We start from the raw sequence: 24,300 nt of genomic DNA, 5'->3' as shown, positions 1-24,300 counted from the left end.
TCATGGTTCTTCAAAAATATGTTAACTCATTTGCTGCCATAGATGTAGTTATACGCCTTTTGTTGTACAAGATGCACAAAGAGGTGATGATGTGACTCCACAATAGAAGAGAACATGTTTGGTGTAGTTTTCAGCGGAAAAAACAGCCACACGGTGGCAGAAGTACTTTTTATAAGAGCTTGGCCTGCATCTTTGCCGTAGAAATAGATGCTTCACAGCAACTAGGAAGTGGAAAGCCGTGGTAGGTGAAGGAGGTTAGGAAATTTTAACGTGTTCACACGTGTACACACACACATAGTTCAGTTGCACATGTGAAAATAGTAAATTAGGTCATGGTGTTATAGTTGTAAAAAATATATATTTTCATGTAAAACAACCATTGTTGGGTTGTTATGTTGTGACATTGTTGTTTTGACATTGTGGCTAAATATATCTGGCTAAATTTGTGAAAGTGAAAGTTATGCTTGGAATGTATCTTTCCATAAAAAGCCTTTTTTCCTCCCTTTTTTGTTGAGAACTGATACTGATACTCTACATAGCCCAAGAACACAATATTCCGTGTGCCTTAAAATAAAAAAAAAAAGATCAAACATCACAATTCCTGGCCGTTACATAGCCCATGCAAAGCTGAAACTCAACTCTGAACCCCCGATGTCGCCTCATTCAGCTCTGCACGAGTCATGTCTTAAGTGTACAGGTGACTATAGGGATGTTATTTTATATTTAGAGAGCTCTAATAATGTTAAAAGCATATTTAAAAGGTCATAAACAGTTTTTCTATGCTATGAAAAAAAATGGATAAATAAACATTTAACAACACGTTTACCTTTAATGAAAACAAGTTGGCAATCTTTCTTGAATTCAATAATGCTTTTCAACTTCTTTATCAAAGTGTTGGTACTTTCAACGTACAAGTGACTTGTGTAACTGTTAGTTTGCAAAGAACTACAGAGTCACCCGGATGATGTTGTATGATGACATGATAGAGGGGAGACTGAGCTGGAGGACCAAGACTTCCAGCCGGGAGCTGAAAGCAGACAAACAGGCACTATAATCATTCATTCATTCATTCATTTTCTACTGCTTTTTACTCACGAGGGTCGCAGGGGTGCTGGAGCCTATCCCAGCTGTCTTCGGGTGAGAGGCGGGGTACACCCTGGACTGGTGGCCAGCCAATCACAGAGCACATATAGACAAACAACCATTCACACTCACATTGATAACATGACTCACATGGACAATTTGGAGTCGCCAATTAACCTAGCATGTTTTTGGAATGTGGGAGGAAACCGGAGTACCCGGAGAAAACCCACGCATGCACGGGGAGAACATGCAAACATAGAAAATGGCCGAGGGCGGAATTGAAACCTGGTCTCCTAGCTGTGAGGTCTGCGTGCTAACCACACGACCACGATGCAGCTGAATTTTCTGCATATATTATTTTCTATAAAATTTACATTTTGTTCATATTTTTGTGTCTGGAATCAAAATCGCCTCAGTCTTGGTCGTTTTCATTGGACCTTTTGGAAGGAATTAATAACAAAAACCAAGGTACTGTATCTGAATATTTTGGGGGAAAAAAAGAACAATATTCATCTCTCGGCTGTGTCTGCTTTTAGTTTCACTTTCTTGGTATGCCACCTAAAAAAAATGACAATTAATCATTGGACTTGGAGAATATAAATTGCTCTTAATTTTCTACCGTACGTTTCCCCCTCCCCTCCTAACATTTATACAGTACAGTGGAAACATTCATTTGGTGTCCCCCCCCCTTCTTTCTCCATCACTGTGTTTTTTACCTCACCCCCACCCTCTCTGCCTCTCTCGCAAACACACCCACTCAAGCAGTCATATCCGCTCTCACTCTCCGGCTCTCCATGCTTGTCTCACAGAGCCTGTGAAGCGTCTCTGAGGGGGGAAGACCAGACTGCTCTGTCAGGTAATCTCAACTCTTGTCTCCGAGAGACGCCCCTCTCCCATTTCTCTCCGTCTCATTTAAATCTATCTTTGTCTTGCACTTGTCTCACTTTTTTTTTTTTTTAGTTCTTCAGTACCTGTCAGATGAAGGTAAAAAAGGGTATTCTTAGCATCGCAACTCTTGGAAATTGTGTAAACATTTGGTGCAGTAGCTGCCTTTGCTCATGTCGTGTTTCACTGTTTGTTTGTGTGGGTTAGCAACTTCACACCAAAAGTAACCAATATTGATAAAACTTTGCAGGGGGGGGGGGGTGCATAAAGTAAAGAATGATGCGTGAATTATTAGAGCGCTTCCACATTCATTTCATTTATGTACTTTTTTTTCTTAATTTGTTTAGCAGTTGGCAACACTGCCACCTACAGGGCTGGAGTGGAAGAATTTATGACCACATTGAACCATAAATAAACATCTGCCTGCTTGGTTTTAGTTAGGTGCAGGATTTTACATATATTACTTACTTTGGTCTCAACATTATATCGGAAAACTGTACAATCAATTTGACCCAAAATCTGATGATGGCTTTTAGCGTTGTTTTTTGAGTAGTTAATATATTTATTTTATTCAAATGTTATTTTTCATTTGCCCCAATAAAAAAATAATGAATTGTTGTTAATTAAATACATTAAAAATAGTAATAGTAATTCTAATCATACACAATAATATATAATAATAATATAAATAATATAAATAAATAATATAAATAATATATAATAATTTATTTTATTGGTTTGTTAACTTAGCATGTTTTTGGAATGTGGGAGGAAAACCGGAGTACCCGGAGAAAACCCACGCATGCATGGACAGAACATGTAAACTCCACACAGAGATGGCGGGTGGAATCAAACTTGGGTATCCTAGCTGCGTGGCCTGCGTGCTAACCACTTTTCCGCCGTGCAGACTTATTTTAAAGTTGATCATGATTTTTTTTTAAATACAAATTTGATATTTTTGATATAAAATAGTTGTAATTTTCATTTACCGTATCTAAAAGTATTATTTATTGGGTATATTTATTAGGGATGTCAATGATGCGCGGTAACTAATTACGTTTTTAATTGTGTTTTAGCATATTGTTTAGCAAATTGTTTTAGCATAATTAACGCATATGCCTCCTGGTAAGCCACGCCTCTTTAACTCATTCAATCGTTTTTCAAAAGCCGTCCCTCTTGATTTTGAGTGCCATACAAAATGATCCAAAATGAAGTCTCACACTTGATAACGTCAGCATGGCAGCATCCGAGTCTTGGCGTTCTACCTGGCTCTGATTCTTGTGTTGAATTTAGCGGCCCGTATTGAAAGTCGAGGAAAATCCTTGTCAAAAATTTTCTGGTCTCAAACTCAGTGATCCTTCCCGAGCATCTAGAGACTAACCGATGGCTTCTGGTATGTTGTTTCATCAGCGAGTGGCGTCCCTCAAGGAATGAGAATCTCATTCATGGTTTTGCTTTAAGGTATGCTTTTTTTTCCCCCGTAACTGTGACAGATGATCATTTCAGCCTCTCAGGTGTTATTCTACGTTGTATTCGTCATGACAGTACTATATACGGACATCAACCGGCTGTCACGCAGCGGATGTCAAAGGTCATGCCAGCCTTGTCAATCCATGCGGCGGGCCAAGCATTTCCCCTCCTCACTTCCTGCTGCCAGTGTGTGTTTGTAGTCAGAGAGGATGCTGGGAGATAAATTTAGACCTACAGCTCCCTCTCCATCTGCCGTTGCTCAGAGTAGGTTTGTTTCCATGGGAACCAGCACCAGGCTACCACCAGTTAGAGAATCGGGAGAAAGAGGCATGTGTTTGGGGAGGTGAAGGGGGATGACAGAAGCTTTTTTCAAAAAAAAGCACTTGAGAGAGTTTATCTGTCCTCAGGGCGCAACATAATTTATTATTTAGCTCATATTGATATCAATGGATGCATGTGTGTATTGATGAGGAAATGAATGAGAGCAGGAGTTGAGCTAAGTGTTTGTTTTATTTGACACGCAGCTCTAGAAGTGGAGTGTCTGGACTCGACAAAGGAGAGGTGATGTGTGTGTGTGTGTGTGTGTGTGCGGTTGTACTCCGGAACATCTGCATGCCAGGGCTTTCCTAAATACTTGGCACATATACTGTATTCTCTCAGATGACATCACACAACAAAGCACTACAGAATTTTAGCAATTATTTTGTCAATTTTCAAGTCATCAAACGAACCAAGACCTTGATAGTGAGTACTTAAACTGTAGTAAGATCCCACAAAAATTACAACCTCATATGGAATTTTCATTTCATTTCAGGCCATATTAGTCACAAGAGGTTGGGTTATTTTAAATTTCATTCATTCATTTTCTACGAGGGTCGCGGGGGTGCTGGAGCCTATCCCAGCCGTCTTCTTCGGGCGAGAGGCGGGGTACACCCTGGACTGGTGGCTAGCCAATCACAGGGCACATTTTTCAAAAGCCGTCCCTCTCGATTTTGACTGATTTTTCAGGCACACAGAATATTGTGTTCTTGGGCTATATTAAAATGGTAATATACTCATGTTTCATCAGAAAAAAAGTTTGTTTCTGCCGTTTTCCTTTCTTTAGTAATCAGCAGTAGAACATCGGTAAGTTTCATAAAAATATCCGGGAGAAAAAAGGCTAAATTTTGTGAGACAAATTTAGCTATCCATCCATCCATCCATCCATCTTCATTCATTCATTTTCTAACGCTTTTTCCTCATGAGGGTCGCGGGGGTGCTGGAGCCTATCCCAGCTGTCTTCGGGCGAGAGGCGGGGTACACCCTGGACTGGTCGCCAGCCAATCACAGGGCACATATAGACAAACAACCATTCACACTCACATTCATACCTATGGACAATTTGGAGTCACCAATTAACCTAGCATGTTTTTGGAATGTGGGAGGAAACCGGAGTACTCGGAGAAAACCCATGTATGCACATGCAAACTCCACACAGAGATGGCGGAGGGTGGGATTGAACCCTGGTCTTGATTGTACAGTTTTCCGATATAATGTTGAGACCAAAGTAAGTAATATATGTAAAATCCTGTACCTAACTAAAACTAAGCAAGCAAGATGTTTATTTATGGTTCAATGTGGTCATAAATTGAACCCTGGTCTCCTAGCTGTGCGCGCTAACCACTCGACCGCCGTCCAGCCCCATCATAATTATTATCATCCCAATATTTATTGAGCACCCCTAATAAATGAGATAAATTATTATATAATTTATAATGACAGCTGGCCACACAGTCAGGAGACCTGGCTTGGAATTTCCTCTTGGGCATCTCTGTGTGGAGTTTGCATGTTCTCCCATGTGTGCGTGGGTTTTCTCCGGGTACTCTGATTTCCTCCCACATTCCAGCAACAGACATATTGGGTTAATTGACGACCCTAAATTGTCCGTACGTATGAATGTCAATTATGAAACTTAAATACAAAGACATTTAAATACATTTTTGAAGTATTTTGGATAACCTTCGCCCTGTGATTGGCTGGCGACCAGTCCAGGGTGTACCCCCCCTCTCGCTCGAGGACAGCTGGGATAGGCTCCAGCACCCCCGTGACCCTTGTGAGGATAAGCGGTAGAAAATGAATGAATGAAAGTATAAATGTGACTATAGGGGTGTTATACCATGTCTACAGGGCTTTAATGATGCTAAAAAAATATTTGCAAGGTCATAAAAAGGTTTTATATGCTCTCCAACTACAAAAATATTACATTTAATATTGAATCTTATTTGTGGAAATTCACTTCACAGGAAGTAATTACCCGTGATAAACTATGGACAACTGTATAGGAGTTTTCCCAGCCACTTGTTGCAAGGTAGAATTAGCGTAGCACGTGTTAAAAATTGCCATATATGGCAGCGACATCTATTAGGCACTATTTAAAAATGCGCCTTGATAATGTATCGTTGGTGTGGCATGGGGATGAGGAAAAAGGAAAACCCTCGTCATCAAAGAGACGGTGAAGGTCACCCCAGGACGCTGCAGCTGATTGGCTGCCATACTCAATTTAAAAAGCAGCCTCGTGGGGGTTGTGCTATACGCTGTATGCATGCTGTATGTGTATGTGTATGTGTATGTGTATGTGTGTGTACAAGTGTATGTTTTGGCATCGCGGAGGCTCCACTCAGGCATTCCTTCCCCTCATCTCTCTGGCAAAGCCCTCACTGTGTTTCCCCTGCTCTGAGCCGGCTGACTAGACTCCCATGAATAATGTAAGCAGCGTTCTCCCCTAACCTTAAAATCCCTCTAATCGCAGTGTTTAAAGGCCGGCATCGACAGCTATGTGACATTATTGTTACATTTATACAACGATGGAACAAATACTTTTATTATGGAGGAATTACCGTACTCCTTTTATTTTTGTATGCTCATCCATGTTCTCCATATATCCATTTTTAACCATCTTTTTCCACTTTGTTGCTTGCAAAAAAAAATATTCTGCTTGTGTTGATTTGACTGCACTCGCTGATTGGACTGGAATACAGTAAACCTCGGATATATCGGACTTGGATATATCGGAAATTCGCTCACAACGGACAGATAAAAAAGAACCAATTTTTCTGTAATGCATTTCCAATAAAAATTCATTGCATATATCGGATTTTTTATAACGGATTTCGCCTATTTCGGACAAAATCTCCATTCCCGTTCCAATGCATTTCCATTAAATTTCCCTCGCATATATCGGATGGCCGCATCGTTATGCTAATCTTGTTGATGTTATTGTCTTTCTCCTAGCTCCAGATTTAGGACAAATATAAAAGTGAGTGATGTCAATAATACTAGCACAGCAGTGAATGAGATCTTAACCTCACTATTGGAAATAACGAAGGCCTGACGGGCTAACAGGGCCTAGCTTAATTAACAATTTGTTATGCTCAAAGTCCAATAAAGTTAAATTCTCATTACCTTACGTCTCTTTTCATTGCCCAGTCCAGGTACATTGGAAACATAGTCAAGGAAGTGCCTTTTTATAATGGATAAAATCCGATTTACGCATATACCGGATATAAATCCGATATATGTGTAAAACGGACATTTTCCGGTATACGCATATAACGGATTTCGCTTATATCGGACAAAACCAGTGGGAACAATTGAATCCGATATATCCGAGGTTTACTGTAGTTGGGAATAAGGACGGCTTGAATAACGTATAGGCGCTGATGCATTGTTATAATTTTCTCAAGATGCAATGGCCTCCATTAAAACACTGCATCAAGGATATAATTTGAGAGATACGGTATTTTGATGTATCACACTGGCCTCGGTGATGGCGCCTTCTTATTGCTAGTGGGCTACACTTTTGAGTATCCTTCAAGTGACTTCCTAGAGAAGTACAGCAGGATTATTATTTTTTTTGTTCTGCTTCCGCTCTAAACTGACTCTAATGAAGGCTGAATGTTTTTCCTCAAACATATGGAGGGGTACTGAAGTGAGCCTCATTAAAAAAAAACTGTCTATGCTTCCCTGTCATAAACTGCAGCCTTTTGATGAGCCTGTTTACTCATTCATTGGGTCATTGAGTTTTCATTTCTCCTACCTTGCCGTGTCACACTCTTTCTCTTCGTTTTATTCATAGCCTTAAAGTTAGCGGTTGTGTTCTTAGCTGCATGTTTAGCTGTCAAGTGAACACACATTGATAATCCTCCTTTTAGAGAGATGCTTAGGCTGTCCGTGTTTCAGGAGATGAGCATTTTGCTGACTGGAGTATTTTTACTGTCTGGAAAAAATTGTGTTGATAGGCGGGATTAGCGTTGGCTGCTCAACAATAATCTAACTAAACATTGAGTTTACATACTACAGGGATTGTAGTGCAACTGTTTGGGTTGTCTTAGAAGACGTTCATGCTCAAAGACTAGCTAGGACACACACGCCGTTCAGACTAGATAGGACGGCTCTAGACTAGCTGGGACACACACCATTCAGACTAGATAGGACTGCTCTCGTCTAGCCAATGCTCAAAGAATAGCTGGGACACACACCATTCAGACTAGATAGGACTGCTCTCGTCTAGCCAATGCTCAAAGAATAGATGGGGCACACACCAGTCAGACTAGATAGGATAGCTCTAGTCTGGTTTTTGCTCAAAGACTAGGTGGGACACACACCAGTCAGACTAGATAGGGTAGCTCTAGTCTAGTTTTTGCTCAAAGACTAGGTGGAACACACACCAGTCCTGCTAGATAGGACGGCTCTAGTCTTGTTGATGCTCAAAGACTAGGTGGGACACACAACAGTCAGACTAGATAGGACAGCTTGCCTAGTTTGTACTCAAAGACTAGGTGGGACACTCACCAGTCAGACTAGATAGGACAGCTTGCCTAGTTTGTACTCAAAGACTAGGTGGGACACTCACCAGTCAGACTAGATAGGACAGCTCTAGTCTAGTTGATGCTCAAAGACTAGGTGGGACACATACCAGTCAGACTAGATAGGACAGCTCTAGTCTAGTTTTTGCTCAAAGACTAGGTGGGACACACACCAGTCAGACTAGATAGGATAGCTCTAATCTAGTTTTTGCTCAAAGACGAGGTGGAACTCACACCAGTCAGACCAGATAGGACAGCTCTACCCTGTGAGGCTCTCAGACTAGAGCTGTCCCAGTCAGTCTGGTCTAGTCGATGCTCATAGACTAGATGGGACACACACCAGTCAGACTAGATAGGACAGCTCTAGTCTAGTTTTGCTCAAAGACTAGGTGGGACACACACCAGTCAGACTAAATAGGATAGCTCTAGTCTGGTTTTTGCTCAAAGACTAGGTGGAACACACACCAGTCAGACTAGATAGGACAGCTCTAGTCTAGTTGATGCTCAAAGACTAGGTGGGACACACACCAGTCAGACTAGATAGTACAGCTATAGTCTAGTTGATGCTCAGAGACTAGGTGGGACACACACCAGTCAGACTAGATAGGACAGCTCTATCCTGTGAGGCTTTCAGACTAGAGCTGTCCCAGTCAGTCTGGTCTAGTTGATGCTCATAGACTAGATGGGACACACACCAGTCAGACTAGGTAGGACAGCTCTAGTCTAGTTGATGCTCAGACTAGGTGGGACATTCACCAGTGAGACGAGATAGGACGGCTCTAGTCTAGTTGATGCTCAGACTAGGTGGGACATTCACCAGTGAGACGAGATAGGACGGCTCTAGTCTAGTTGACGCTCAAAGACTATGTGGGATACACACCAGTCAGACTAGATAGGACAGCTTGCCTAGTTTGTACTCAAAGACTAGGTGGGACACACACCAGTCAGACTAGATAGGAGAGCTCTAGTCTAGTTGATGCTCAAAGACTAGGTGGGACACACACCCGTCAGACTAGATAGGACAGCTGTACCCTGTCCTATCTAGTCTGACTGGGACAGCTCTAGTCTACTTCAGTTTTAGTTTGAGTGTCCTATCTAGTCTGACTGCTGAGAGGCCCACTTAGTCTTTGAGCATGAACTAGACTAGAGCTGTCCCATCTAGTCTTACTGGTGTGTGTCCTACCTAGTCTTTGATCATGAACCAATGAAGCCTGCTCGGATGAGAAGTGAAATATCTTCTAAGACAACCCAAACAGTCCAGTTGGGATGAATTGAATGCCCTGAGAACACAATGACCTGGATGAATGAGAATATATTTATTTTAACATGGAGTTATCAGCCTTATTTTTCTCCACTCGTACATCTATTTAGCGGTATTTGGTATTTGTGTTATACCTGAAAGGTTTTACAAAGTACACTTTGACTCTGAGCCCTGCTCCCTGCTGGCTGTTATCAGTAGCAGAGCCTGAACCTTCCTTGCAGTTAAATCCACTGATCCAAAAGAAAACAACCACCTCCACTTTGACTCTTAAACGGTAGTGCCAGATCAGATAAGTGTAATCTTTAATTTCAATATTTGTTTTGACTCTGTGCCCCAACGCTGTGGTCTCCTGTTTGGTACCTGTGCTGTGGAAGTGGGCTGCTGAGTAGGCCACTGATTTGTCAGTCACTCTCGGTCCCACTTTGGGTGTTGTTTTACTGCACATATTTCTGCCCAGGTCGTTGTGCATTTTTTAATGAGCATATCAGGATTTTGAATTGAATTGCTTTCTTGACCACACGGTAGCCGAGTGATTAGTCTCATAGTCAATACATTGCAGTATGTGTTCTCCCCATGCATGCTTGGGTTTTTTTCCAGGTCTTCCGGCTTCCTCTCACATCCCAAAAACTGGGATGTTAGTCTAATTGGAGATTCCAAAAATGTTCCAAGGGTGTGAATGTGAGTGTGAGTGGTTGTTTGTGTATACAATATGCACCCTGTCATTGATTGGCGACACAGGTCACGGTGTATTGTATGTTGCCTCTCGTCCAGCTGGGATAGGCTCCAGCTCACCCGTGACACCAAATGAAGACGAGTGGTATAGAAGATGAATGAATGAAAACTGTTTTCTGATTCTTCAGAAGCTCCATACTAAACCAATTTATTCTGTTGGTAATGGTAATGGTTTTATTTCATTTAAACATTCATCAGATTACAATTGAATGCATCCCATAATCAGTTCACAGTTCCACATGTCCAAAAGGAGTAGGAAGAAGCAAAGCTTATTAAATCCTACCCTTCCATCTGGTACTTACAATCAGTAACTGTTACATTTGTTCACTTCCTGCTTTCCTAAAAATTTTTTTTTTTTTTAATTTTTATTTTTTTTTCACGTACCAAAGTACGAGGTGATATGACCATCCAATGACATAATGGGTACCATAGTAAGTGTCAATATAGTGATATGTATAGCACATCATGACTGGTTCAAGACTCTTCATCCTTGTATTTAGCAAACATCAACTGCTTGTATTGTTTCTTGAATTGGCTCATCGTTGTGCATTGTTTGAGGGTCTTACTCAATCCATTCCATAGTTTGATTCCACATACTGAAATGCTATGGCTTTTTAACGTAGTCCTAGCATAGAAGTGTTTCAAATGTACTTCTTCCCTGAGATCATATTTCTCCTCTCTTGTAGAGAAGTATTGGATGACATTTTTAGCTAATTGGTTATTTTTTAGCCTTATGCATTATTTTAGCTGTTGATGAACTATATCAGAAAGTTTAAGTATTTGTGATTTTAGAAATAAGGAGTTAGTATGTTCTCTGTAGGCGGCATTATGAATTATCCTTACTGACCTTTTTTGCAGTACATTTAGCGAGTGAAGATTGCTTTTATAGTTATTAGCCCATATTTCCACACAATAAGTAAGATATGGTAGAACCAGAGAGCAATAAAGAGTGTGGAGTGATTTCTGATTGAGAACAAATTTTGCTTTGTTCAATATTGAAATATTTCTGGCCACCTTATGTTGTATATTTGTAATATGAGGTTTCCAGCTCATATTTTCTATCTATTGTGATCCCCAGGAATGTATTTTCCTTCACCCTTTCAATGTCTACACCGTCCATTTGTATTTGCTGGTACGTGTACGTGTTGTTACCAAACAGCATGATTTTAGGTTTTAGGTTCCTTTAGGTTCAAGGACAATTTGGAAATTGTATTTCTTCTGACCATGTTTTTCAGCATGAAACTGTATATGGATTTTCTTATCAAGACACTTAATTTTGTTTGGTTTAGTCAGTAACCGATAATTGTGAATTGTCTGTTCATACTTGTTTTTCTTGTTTTGATCTAGAACCATTGAGACTTTGACCTGGCAACACAATTGAGGACCAGCAAAGGAGAGGAGATGCAGAGAAGATCTTGAGCGGGCTGTTAGGATGGCTGCAGCTGGACAGAAGTATAGCCGCTATACACTGAGAAATGATCTATGTTTACCGACATCAATGCTGCTCCAGGGCCCGTTTTAACAATGCCTCACTTGGTCCTCTCGAATAACTTAAGGCCCACGCTGAAAAAGGCCCTTTGTTGGGATTTACAATCGCTGTCCACAACCCCTTGTCTCTGACCTCCCTGCTGCCATGCGGTTAGGCCCATGAGGCTCCAAGGGCCCTTGCTTATGCATCTGTGAGGCCTCCTCCTCACTCTATGGAAGCTGAGCCCAGCCGTCCGGCTGACGGGGAGCGCTCTGGAAGACAAGAGCAGCAGCATGCGACAGCTGAATCCTCACCCGGGTCTTGTCCGCCGCAGCAGCCCCAGCAGCCTTCAAACCCTCGTCCCGTGCACAGAGCTTTGGGTCGACTGCAGAATCGTCAGCCCAAACGCGCTGATCTTCTTCGGTTACAGCAGCAAGCGGTAGCATGGCAGCAAACGGACACCCCGGGTCCTTCAGGAGGCAGCTTTTTCACACCAGGTTCTGCATCCACCTCATCTCTTCCTTCTACATCCTCCACCCAGGTTGAGCACGGTCACCGGATCCCATCTCAGTCAAGCCAAGAGATTAAAGAAGGGGTTAGCTCTCCGAGAAAAGGCGAGAAGAAACCCCAAAAACCAGGGAAATATGTATGCACTTACTGCGGCCGTCCATGTGCCAAGCCAAGTGTTCTTCAGAAACACATTCGCTCCCATACAGGAGAAAGACCTTATCCGTGTGCCCCTTGTGGTTTTTCTTTCAAGACCAAGAGTAACCTGTACAAGCACCGCAAGTCCCATGCCCATCGCATTAAAGCAGGTCTCATGTCCAGTCGGGATGAGCCCAGTTTAAGCGGACCAGACTGCAGCGGTATCGGAGAGGAACCCGAGGAGCCCACTGAGGGAGAAAGCACAGAGTCAGAAGATGAGACGGGCCAACACAGAAAATCGTCAAAGGAGATTTTGGCACGGCAGAAGAAAGGTGGCAAGGAGCTGCTCGGGGGGTCAGAAGAAAGCCAAAGGCCTGAGGATTCTCAGGCTGTCAAGCAAAGGTTGGCACTGAGGCTTAGTGAAAGAAAACGCGGACCCATGGCTTCTCCTGATGATGCTCCTTCATCTCTTTCCACCTCGTCTTCATCTCTCGGCCCTGGCAGTAAAGGCAGCACAGAGTCTGGTTATTTTTCTGGATCTGGCAGCACTGACCTCTCCCAAGTTAGTCCTCCGAGCGCCAGTGCCAAAACCTATGCAGAAATCATTCTTGGGAAATATGGAAGGTTGGGAGGGCAGCAGCGGAGTCCGCATCCTCAGCATTCTCATTCTCCGCTTTCTGCATTATCTGGGACAGAAGATAAGAGTATTTCTTTTACTGTACCCAAAACCCAAGTCATTGAACACATCACAAAGCTCATCACTATCAATGAAGCAGTGGTAGATACCAGTGAGATTGACAGCGTTAAGCCTCGACGCTCGTCTCTGTCAAGGAAAAGTAGCTTCGAGTCGCCCAAATCAGCCGCCCAAAAAGACCCCTACACATTTGATCCAAAGGGAGAAGCCCCAGGTCCCAGCGGTTTGAGCCACTCCCACGATCCTGAAACAGATCGATCAGCTACCCAAACATTGTCAACGGCGCCCTTGCTCAGAAGTCGCTCGATGCCATCATCTACGAGCCAGCAAGAGTTATCGGTGTCTGGAAACAGATCCGCCAGAGGTTATCGTCTCTGCCAGTCTTTTGACGAGCAGCAAGCCGCGGCAGCAGAGATTAACGTTGTTCATGCCCACCGTATGTTGAGGCGCCAACCTGCCATCGAGGTTCCCTTGGGAGCCGAGCTTATGCTGGAGGACACTCCCCCCGAGTCCTCTTCTTCAGCCAAAGTCACAGACGGAGCCAGACAGCCACAGCAACAACCACCGCAAAGCACTATGAGCCCATTTGAATGCAAAGTATGCGGGACATGTTTCCAGCATAGTGACAACTACAGGGCTCATACAGGCGTCTGCGCGGGGCAGAAAACACTGGAACAGGACAGCGGCAACGCGAGTAAGACCTGCAGAGAGGATCGCCCCCAGATGATGATGCACTATAAATTCCGAGCACTGGCTATGGCTGTGAGAAAGAGGAGGAAAGAGGAAAGTATAGAAGAGGATCTTCCAAGCCCCGGTTCCGTAGCCGTGTCAGGGGGTTCTGCAGGCCTCATTGCAGTGGCAAGCCAAGGACACAGCCAGACACTCTCAGGTGTGCTCACATATTTCCACATTGGAATTAAAACATTATTGTCTGGAGGTAGGGCGGCACGGCGGTCTAGTGGTTAGCGCGCAGACCTCACAGCTAGGAGACTAGGGTTCAATTCCACCCTCGGCCATCTCTGTGTGGAGTTTGCATGTTCTCCCCGTGCGTGCGTGGGTTTTTTTCCGGGTACTCCGGTTTCCTCCCACATTCCAAAAACATGCTAAGGTTAATTGGCCACTCCAAATTGTCCATAGGTATGAATCTCATTTATTAGGGGTGCTCAATAAATATTGGGATGATAATAATTCTAATGGGGCTGGACGGCGATCGAGTGGTTAGCGCGCACAGCTAGGAGACCAGGGTTCAATTTATGACCACATTGAACCATAAATAATCTGCTTGCTTAGTTTTAGTTAGGTACAGGATTTTACGTATATCATTTACTTTGGTCTCAACATTATATCGGAACACTGTACAATCAAGACCAGGGTTCAATCCCACCCTCCGCCATCTCTGTGTGGAGTTTGCATGTGCAGTTTCCCCGTGCATGTGTGGGTTTTCTCCGGGTACTCCGGTTTCCTCCCACATTCCAAAAACATGCTAGGTTAATTGGCCACTCTAAATTGTCCATAGGTATGAATGTGAGTGTGAATGGTTGTTTGTCTATATGTGTCCTGTGATTGGCTGGCGACCAGTCCAGGGTGTACCCCGCCTCTCGCCCAAAGACAGCTGGGATAGGCTCCAGCACCCCCGCGACCCTCATGAGGAAAAAGCGGTAGAAAATGAATGAATGAATGAATGTCTGGAGGTAATCATTACTTTTTTGCTTATGTCCATTATGTCTGCATAGACATGGTTGACATGCCATGCATATGATGTAATAAAAATGCAATATTTGGCAATGAAAACACAATTATCTCAAGAGTAGTTACGAGGCAGCGTAAGAGCAAGATCATAAAATGTGTATAATAAAAAAAAATCAGTTTCAAGTAACCCCACTATTTCAAGTTATACTAAATTCTAATGGAAACTGTTTTAGTGTATTCATTCATTCATTCATTCATTTTCTACTGCTTTTTCCTCACGAGGGTCGCGGGGGGTGCTGGAGCCTATCCCAGCTGTCTTCGGGCGAGAGGTGGGGTACACCCTGGACTGGTGGCCAGCCAATCACAGGGCACATATAGACAAACAACCATTCACACTCACATTCATACCTATGGACAATTGGGAGTCACCAATTAACCTAGCATGTTTTTGGAATGTGGGAGGAGAAAAGCCACACATGCACGAAATATGGCCGAGAGTGGAATTGAACTCGGGTCTCCTAGTTGTGAGGCCTGCACGCTAACCACTTGTCCACCATGCAGCTGGATTTTTTATTGTTAGTATTACTACTTTATTGTTACTATTACTATTATTACTACTTCACACTCACATTCATACCTATGGACAATTTGGAGTGGCTAATTAACCTAGCATGTTTTTGGAATGTGGGAGGAAATCGGAGTACCCGGAGAAAACCCACGCATGCACGGGGAGAACATGCAAACTCCACACAGAGATGGCCGTGGGTGGAATTGAACCCTGGTCTCCTAGCTATGAGGTCTGCGCGCTAAAACCACTAGACCGCCGTGCCGCCGGTTTAGTGTATTATCTTCTGATTTTATAATATATGTATTACACTTGAACGTTTTAGGTGCTTCTGTAGAGACGGAGTCAGGACAACAGCAGCAAGACAGAAAAGGCGTGTCCGTCATCCAACACACAAGCTCCTTCGAAAAGCAGGAGACATCCATGGAAAGCGGCGGCGCATCAGACGTCAAGGAGGCTCACCAAGCACAACAGCCTCATCCAAAACCATCACCCTCTACATCACGCCTCATCCGCCAGCACAACATCCAAGTTCCGGAGATCCTTGTTACAGTGGAACCTGATGCTGACATGACGTCTGTGTCACCACCAGCGACAGCATCCTCCTCTAAGGTTTATTGATAAGTTTATTATAACAGTTTTTGTTCAGCTTGCATGATAAATGTTCAAAACTATTTGTTTTTTTCTAGGAGGTAGAAAAAGTGGAGGAGTTCCAGTGGCCCCAACGTAGCCAGACTCTGGCCCAACTCCCTGCGGAGAAACTACCCCCAAAGAAGAAAAGACTCCGCTTAGCCGAGGCAGCGCAGTCCTCAGGGGAGTCCAGCTTTGAATCCGTGTCCCTACCACGCAGCCCCAGTCAAGAGAGCAGCATGTCCCACACATCCAGTCTTTCCGCTTCTTTTGAAGATCCAACAAGGACAGAGCTCGGAGTCTGGGGGTCCAGTAGCCAAAGCACCCAAATGTTAACGGTGCCATCCACCTCGCACCAACACAACCAAAGCCACAAGGAGATGAGGCGTTCGGCTTCGGAGCAGGCCCCTCAGAAAACAGAACAGGTCTCCGAAATCCGAAGTAAATCTTTCGACTTGGGTTCATTGTCATCTCAGCAGTCGGCGTCGTCGTGGAAGGAACGGAGGAAGTGTCTCCTCGTGAAGCATGCTACCTTAGGAGACCCCGAGCAAGAAGACGGGGCCGGCTTGAGTCAGCCATCCAGAGAAGACAGTCCAAAGCCTGGACCTTCTCATTCGAGCCACCCTTTGGTCTACTCCAGCTCCCCCTTCAACCCAGACGACACCGAGAATGTCTTACAAATCCTGTCTCGAGATGTTCTTCCTCCACATCCAACATTCCTACCAAGATCCACAGCTCCACGGTTTCTTAGCAGAAGCTTTTTACATTCACAAACCACTCCACCTGTACACGCAATGCAGATCCACATGGCCGAACAGATGGGTATACCGCTCCATCAACTTCCTGTCCAATTTCCCTCCATAACTACTGCTAGCCAGGCTCTGTATTTGCCTTCCCCTCCGTTACATTCCACACATGCTGTTTTACCTGCGTCGTTTGCTCTTACCCAGCAGTCCCTTGTTCCAATTTCTTACCCCTACCCACGCCCTGTCATTGCCACTTGTGTGGCACAGCTCACACCAGCCGTGTCCCTTGTGGTGCCAGTCCGCCTCCAAACCCATATACCCACCTACGCCCGTGCCATGTACACCACCTTGTCCCAGATTCTCACCTCCGCTTGTCCACAGGAGCCCATTTTTTGCACAGCCATGACAGTCATGGGCCAAGTAGAACGAAGCATGTTACAGAGGTCTTATCTGAAGGTCCCCACACCAGACGTGAAGAGCATACTTCCGTTGTCTCTTCCCGGAGAGGGGACATCAGTTGAGGAATACGGTCCACTCGGCGCCGGTGGGAGTAAACGCATGCTGTCACCTGCAGCGAGTCTGGAGCTCAGTACTGAGGCTCAGCGTCACCAGAAACGGGTGAAGGAGGAAGAGGAAGGGGAGCAACACAAGTCTGGAGAAGATTCGGACGATGTAGAGGGCAAGGGACGCAGAGATGGAGGAGGTAAAGCGGAAGAGAAAAAAGAACTGCTTGAGGTAGCGACTGTAAAAGAAGAGGGGAAGAAACAGGAGAAAAAACAGGGAGAAGAATCGACTAGCAGAAGTCAAAAGCAGGAGGAGCCTCCTGTGGAGGAGAAGAAACTCGAGCGACCAAACACCCGTTCGTACCCCAACCTCCACACATCCACCTCTGTCAACTGGTGCTATCTGAACTATGTCAAACCCAACCCGACCGCACAGAGGGACCCCAACACCTCCGTTTATTCCACCTGGAGCGTCAGTGGACACAACCCGAACTTACCAGGCCTCAGCACGAAGGTGGCGTTGTCTCTGCTGTGCTCCAAACAGAAGCACTGCTCCGAGACGTACACCATCGCCATGGCTCCGAATCCATCCAAAATCAAAAAGCCCCCTTCAAGTAGCAGCGCTCCACGAGTGTCAGAGGTAAAACCAATGAACACACGAAGGATGTTATTATCTTGTTAAACACATCTTTAGTCAGATTGTTGCGATATTTTTTCAGACCTGTAAAATCAGTTTTATCAGAAACAAAGCTATCTTATCATTGCCATCACTGTGACTATCTTAGTATGTTTAAGCTAACGTCCTGCATTGCGTCATTAACCAATCAGTACAGCTGTTGTTTGGGCTTTTAAAGGTGTTGCGACTCAGCATTTGTGTTAAAGGCATGAGAAGCGGCAGCTTGTGTTGATATGAACGAGTGTTACGTCTCACTTTTTAGGTTTGTTTGACACAATGCATACGTATTGCTCTTTTGAATGCATATTGTTTTGAGAAGCAAACCTGGACTACTTTTTTCATCACCAACTGACTCGTCAAAACGTCACTGTTGATGCACTACACTGCTGTTGAAATCCACATTATCCCTTTAACAATGTTCCGTGGTTTGAAAAAGGGTTTTGCCACCTTCCTAATTCCTTTTTTTTTTTTTGCACATTTGTCACACTTCTTTCAGATAATCCAACTAATTTAAATGTTAGTCAATAGCCACGTTTACATGAGAAGTTTTTCTCTTTTCTTTCTGAAAGCAATGGTATACATGGAAAGGAATATTCCAATGGCGTGTCTACATGCGGCGCTATAATCAACCAGAATAGTCAATGGGGCATGCGCAGTAAAGCGTAAACACCAACATCACGTGATACCGACTTCCTCCAGTTTTTCTTTCACTTGTTGGAATAACTCCGTATTGCCAGTTTTTCCTTCGTCCAGTCTTGAAATTTAGTTTGAATCAAAAACAAACTTTCCGCAGCAGTCCAGTGCCGATTGCTCGCCTCCATTTTTTTAAATCGAAGAACGTCTGGAGCTGCGTGTTACGTCATATCTCAGCATTCGCTGAAAGAACGCACCCGGGAACAGGAAAAGATAAAGTTCAATCTTGCCAATATTTTATAATTAAGCTCGGCACATGTTTTATATAGATATGTATTTTCTTTTTTAATAAAACTGGACTTGTGAATGGCGTATAGAAGGGTTTAGATTCTGTTCCACAGATGGCAGTAATGACAACACAACTGAGCACAAAATGCATTTTTTAAATAAAACTTTTTATTGTTAAGGGAGAAAAAAAAATCCTAACCGCCATGGCCCTGTGTCAAAAATCGACTCTGGAAATGGTTATAAAGCGATTTCTAAAACTTTAGGACCCCAGCCAACCACAGTGAGAGCCATTATCCACAAATTGCAAAAACATGAACAGAACAAAAACGGCCTGCATGGAGAGTTCCAAGACGGCCACAAATGAACATTAAGGTAATGAAGAAATAATTAAGAAAATATCCTGATGTAAATATACTCTGTGGTTTGATGAGACAAAAATTCAAGTTTTTGAAAGGTGTGTGTCTTATTACATTTGGCGTAAAAGTAACGCTGCATTTAAAAAAAAAAACATCATACCCACAGTAAAATATGGTGGTGGTAGTGTAATGGTCTGGGGTTGTTTTGCTGCTTCAGGACCTGGAAGACTTTCTGTGATAAATTGAACCATAAATTCTGCTGTCTACCAAAAAATCCTGATAAGAAAATATGTGTGTGTGACCTCAAGCAGGACAATAGTCCAAAACATTAACTTTTTAAAAACTTATTTTTATGTTTAGTTGTCGTTTATTTGATGATCTGAAGCATCTAAGTGCGACTAACATGCCAAAAAAAAGGAATCGGGACACTTTTCCACACTACTGTATTTAAGTAAGTGTGTTTTTCACACTGTGTGTTTGGAGTGTAGGTCCATCCCATTACGACCAGTTCCTCCACCGATGTCACAGATCACCAGCATGAAAAGGAGGACAATAAGGAGACCAGAGAAAAGGAGGCACCTTCCACCTCAAAACACAGCGAAACATCTCGTGTCCGCATTTTTGAAGGAGGGTAAGAACCATTGCAGCTTTTCTTATTGGAATGATGCATTTAAAATAGAAAAAAGTCAGAAAAATATTGCAGAGAATGACAAGTATTGGAAAGAGGGATTTCATTTGAACCCCCCAGCCAAGTTTTTCCTTCTCTGTTGGCATACGTTTCTGAGCTTTGGAGGTGTTCATTTGGAGAGCAATCAGCATGTTACTGCATGTGCATGTTCACTTTAACAATATCATAAATACCTGAATTCACCGGTTACATAAGACAGATGATTGGCTTGTTGTTTTTTTTCTGTTTGCTCGGCTCGCTACCGTTATCCACGTATCTTCTGTGTACTTTCCATAAATGCCCCAGTGATCTTTTTCCAGTAGAGCCTGTCTTCTTTCCTGGGTTTTTTGCTCCATTTGGAGTTAAAAGGTTTGCCCAGGAGGTGTGGATCTATTTACAAGAAAGCAAGTCTAGAAATAGATAAGATGAAAAAGGAAGAGGAAGGACAGATGGAAAGGGTCGAGTAATGACCAAAATGTTTCCAAACACTTTTTTTTTCTTTTTTCCCTACAATGGAACTTCTCCATTCCAGGATACTGGTAGACTTCTGATTTGTTTGAGTTTAGAAGACATTTTTGCCACACTGTAAACCCGAATAAATTAGCAGAACTCAAAAGTTCATAAACTCAAACATTTGAGTATATCAGTGCTTTAATATTTGGAGTTGATATTAGATATACGTTTTTAATTTTGGGGTGAAAAGAGAAATATCTTTCTTTTTCGCATTCTCTCTGCCATGCATTCTCCATTCTTTCATTTTCGTTTTCATTTCAACTCTTTCCATAGGAAGAAGGTGTGCATGTGTAACCTACACAGTACAAATGTATCTGATTTATTCTTAATTGATTCTTGCTTTGATTTACTTTTTAATTAACTACGATGAATTATTTTTAGTTGGTTACACAAATCTGCAAAAAAAGTTAATTCATTCATTCATTTTCTGGAGCCTATTCCAGCTGTCTTTGGGCGAGAGGCGGGGTACACCCTGGACTGGTGGCCAGCTAATCACAGGGCACATATAGACAAACAACCATTCACACTCACATTCATACCTATGGACAATTTGGAGTCCAAAAAAAAAAAGTTCATATTAATCAAAAATTATAAGTTAAATAAACAGAAAAGTCAGATAATGCAACTGGCAATCAACATTTATAAGTAGAACTTTTAAGAAAATTTGAAGTTAACTATACTTATACCAATTCATTATTTTGAGCCTTCGGATTTACAGTGTCTTAAGTTGTATGTAAACTATGTTTTTAAGTTAATCTTACTTAAAATATATGAACATAGTTCAATTTAATCAAAACATATTAGTTAAAAGTAATCAAAATGGAACAACATGTTAAATGAACTTGACATAAGTAAGTTATTAGAACTTTTTTAAGAAATCTGAGTATGCATGCATAACTTCATTTATTTAAATTTATTTAAGTACTTTGAACATTCAGGTTTACAGTGCAGCTTTCCCCCAGCAACCAAGATTTTAAAGCGCATGCTGATGTAAATATAGCTGCTCCATACTGACCACCTCCTACTGCCATGTCGTGGCATAAAATCTATATGGTTGATGGTTGATGGTTTTCAACCCACTGCTAATTATTTACTTTTGTAGACAATTCTATTTGGGCATTTACTTTACTATTGTCAACACATTACGCTGAGCAGCCAGGACAGAGGCGTGCACGCTACTTTCCTACATTTGCAAGTCTCATTTCCAGTCTATGGTTATCATCACACTTTTCTCTGTCATCATTTTTCCAGTTCTATGGTTATCATCACACTTTGCCATCATTTGTACCATACTTTGGTTGCTCCACTAAAAAATCTAAGAGAAAAAACACATGTAGAATCTAGGGGTGTAAGAAAATATCGTTTTGGCGATATATCACGATACTTTGTTCCACGATACTGTATCGATATTAAAAAGTATGATATGGATATTTTTAGCCCCTGCAGCGTACACAAAGTAGTGTGTGCGAAATTGACAAAACCCATGCCGTTTTGGAAAATGTGTCGTGCCCCAATAAAGTATTTGGGGAAACACGACAAATCTGTGAGACACCATGAGGACCTGCCGCTAGCAAGCAATGCGAAGGTCCTTTTGTATACTACAAAAGTAGTACTGTGATATTGCAGGTATTTTGTTTTTCAAATTGATATCACTATTTTGTTAAATAATGGTTATTTCAAGCATCCTAAAAGGACTTTTTACTGATGTTAGTTACTTTGTTCCACAAAAATACTGTTCTGATGGTGGATAAGTCAGGGACTGTATACTATATATATATAATTTAATTTATTTGTTTTTTATGGGTTTTTTTTTGTAAATTTAAAGCTGGATGTTAAAGCTTTATTTATCCAAATGCTACACTTGGGAAAGTTTGTGATACAGCATAACATACTGTTCTAATGGAATAAAAATGTGTTTAGTAAGTGCATATTGCTGGTGTACTTCAGTTTTTCCAGGAAATAATCTTTAACTACAAGAAAAACAAAAAAAATATTGCCTTGTTATATCGTATCGTAAGCCTAGTATCGTGATACGTATCGTATCGCCAGATTCTTGCCAATACACACCCCTAGTCAAATCTGAAAAGTCGAAATGGAACATACTGCAATATAAAAATATGCCGACTTTGGAAAGGGCAATGTTGAAGAACCGTGACTTTCTGGACAGTTTTCTATGGTTGGATGTATTTGTTGTATGGATTCTATTTCTATCATTCTATTTCTTTTATGCAATGTGTAAAATTGTCAATGTGTGCTATCCACAAATACATGTGGCATCAAGGCAAACTCAGGGATAGTTGTTATTTCTGTCTTTGAAAAGAGAAAGTGTTCATTTTGGGTTGGACAAATTTATCTAAGTTTGTAAACAGATTGCAGCAACACCAGGGGAATTTGTTGTTTTATTTTTTTTTGGGGGGGGGGGTGAGGGGGGGCAACGATGATAGAATAGTTTTTCTTTCCTATGCAATCAATCGGGAGCTGGTTCGATTTGATGCTGGCTCCACAAAACTACCACGGTGGTCTCACAGCTTCTGCCTTGTTTTTTTCCTGAGATGTAGGTGGATATTTTTAGCTGTGGTTAGAAATACATGCCAGTGAACAGCAACCCGCCCCTGAATCACTTCAACACAATGCCACTGTTGAGACTATGCTGCCGTTTTTGTTTTTTTTAATATTGCTTTTGGTACACCATGGCCTACAGCAGGTGTCTCAAACACACGGCCCGCGGGCCAAATGTGGCCCGCAGGATGCTAAGTTTGAGGCCCCACGCCTTGATATGAAAGTTTAATGTTAGTGCGGCCCGCGCAAGTTTGATATGGATGCTGTATGGTATCATGTACCCAGAAAAAATTATTACGTTTGATTAATGTTCATGTTAAAGGTTAAATAACTGTTAATAGTTATCCTCCCTATCCGTGTGGAAGTGGTAAGTTTTTGGCTATTTAAGTTTAAAGGAAATAACTTGAAGGCTACCGTTTAGGTCGCTAGCTCTCTAGTTTGCGAGTTAGCATGTGTCTCAAGACCCTGCAGTTGCGCAATATGTTGTAAATAAAAAGAGTATAAATGTGACTATAGTCGTTTTTTGTCATGTCTACAGGGCTCTAATAATGCTTTGTTCATTTTAATCTGAAAAAAAAAAATGTGTCTACCCACCAACTATATGTGCTTTCTTAAGTTTTTATTATTTGCCGTTTTATTATTATTATTATATTTATTTATTACTGATTGATTGATTTTCTTTATTCTTGATTTGTTTATTTATTTTAGAAAATCGGAACCAAAGCAAAGTTTATTCATTTTTCTGTTTTTAATAAATGCGTTTTTTTTTTTGTTTTTTTTGGAAAACCTGATGCGCAGGCCCAGTCTCACCCAGACCCTAGCTCCAGTGGCCCCCAAGTAAATTGAGATTGAGACCCCCGCTTTAGTTAAATATTGCTTATTTACGGAATCATCAGAATGGATTGTGACAGATGGACTTTTTAATTTTAGTTCATTCAGATTAAATATGTCTGTGTTTTTTTGTCCACAAATAAGCTTTTGGTAAACATGAGGATTGTGTATATAGAACTTTTTATAGAATAGAACTAAATGTGTGACTTGGTTTGTGTCTATTTTAGGTTAGTGGCAATGACTAGGCTTCCCTTTCCTTTAGCTGCTGCTAAACAGAGAGGGAGAGAAAACAAGCACACAAATTGCTAATAATGTGTGTGTGTGTGTGTGTGTGTGTGTGTGTGTACCAAGGGTGTAGTAGAGGGAAAAGCACGAGACTGAGGGCTGCGAGGGATTTGGTGGGGCATCCCCAATCCACCCCCATAAAGACGGTCTTGTTTCAGTGTGGTGTGTGTGTGTGTGTGTTTTTTTGGCTGAATGTTTGTGCTGTGTGCCACATCCGTTTTCATCCATCGTCGCCACCAGCACGTTTTGTTGTCCCTCATTACCATATTGTGTTTTA

General features: G+C 42.2%; 1 protein-coding gene across 4 annotated transcripts in view; it reads left to right on the top strand.

The window, feature by feature from the left end:
• The window catches only part of LOC131136489 (transcription factor HIVEP3), a 72,399-nt gene that overhangs the window by 37,930 nt on the left and 10,169 nt on the right, over positions 1-24,300 (top strand). For 2 of the 4 annotated variants that reach the window (XM_058083365.1, XM_058083364.1), the window contains 5 exons: positions 1,893-1,939; positions 11,623-13,971; positions 15,662-15,948; positions 16,026-17,855; positions 19,657-19,799. In XM_058083365.1, the coding sequence (XP_057939348.1) occupies positions 11,976-13,971; positions 15,662-15,948; positions 16,026-17,855; positions 19,657-19,799 (4,256 nt within the window). In that variant the 5' untranslated portion in view covers positions 1,893-1,939; positions 11,623-11,975. The remainder of the gene's footprint in view (positions 1-1,892; positions 1,940-11,622; positions 13,972-15,661; positions 15,949-16,025; positions 17,856-19,656; positions 19,800-24,300) is intronic. The other 2 variants (XM_058083367.1, XM_058083366.1) reach the window with 1 other exon arrangement.

This window comes from Doryrhamphus excisus, chromosome 10, assembly GCF_030265055.1.
Source record: "Doryrhamphus excisus isolate RoL2022-K1 chromosome 10, RoL_Dexc_1.0, whole genome shotgun sequence".
Taxonomy (NCBI): Eukaryota; Metazoa; Chordata; class Actinopteri; order Syngnathiformes; family Syngnathidae; genus Doryrhamphus; species Doryrhamphus excisus.
The sequence above is the reverse complement of the archived record's forward strand: the minus strand, read 5'-3'. Positions and strand labels throughout refer to the sequence as shown.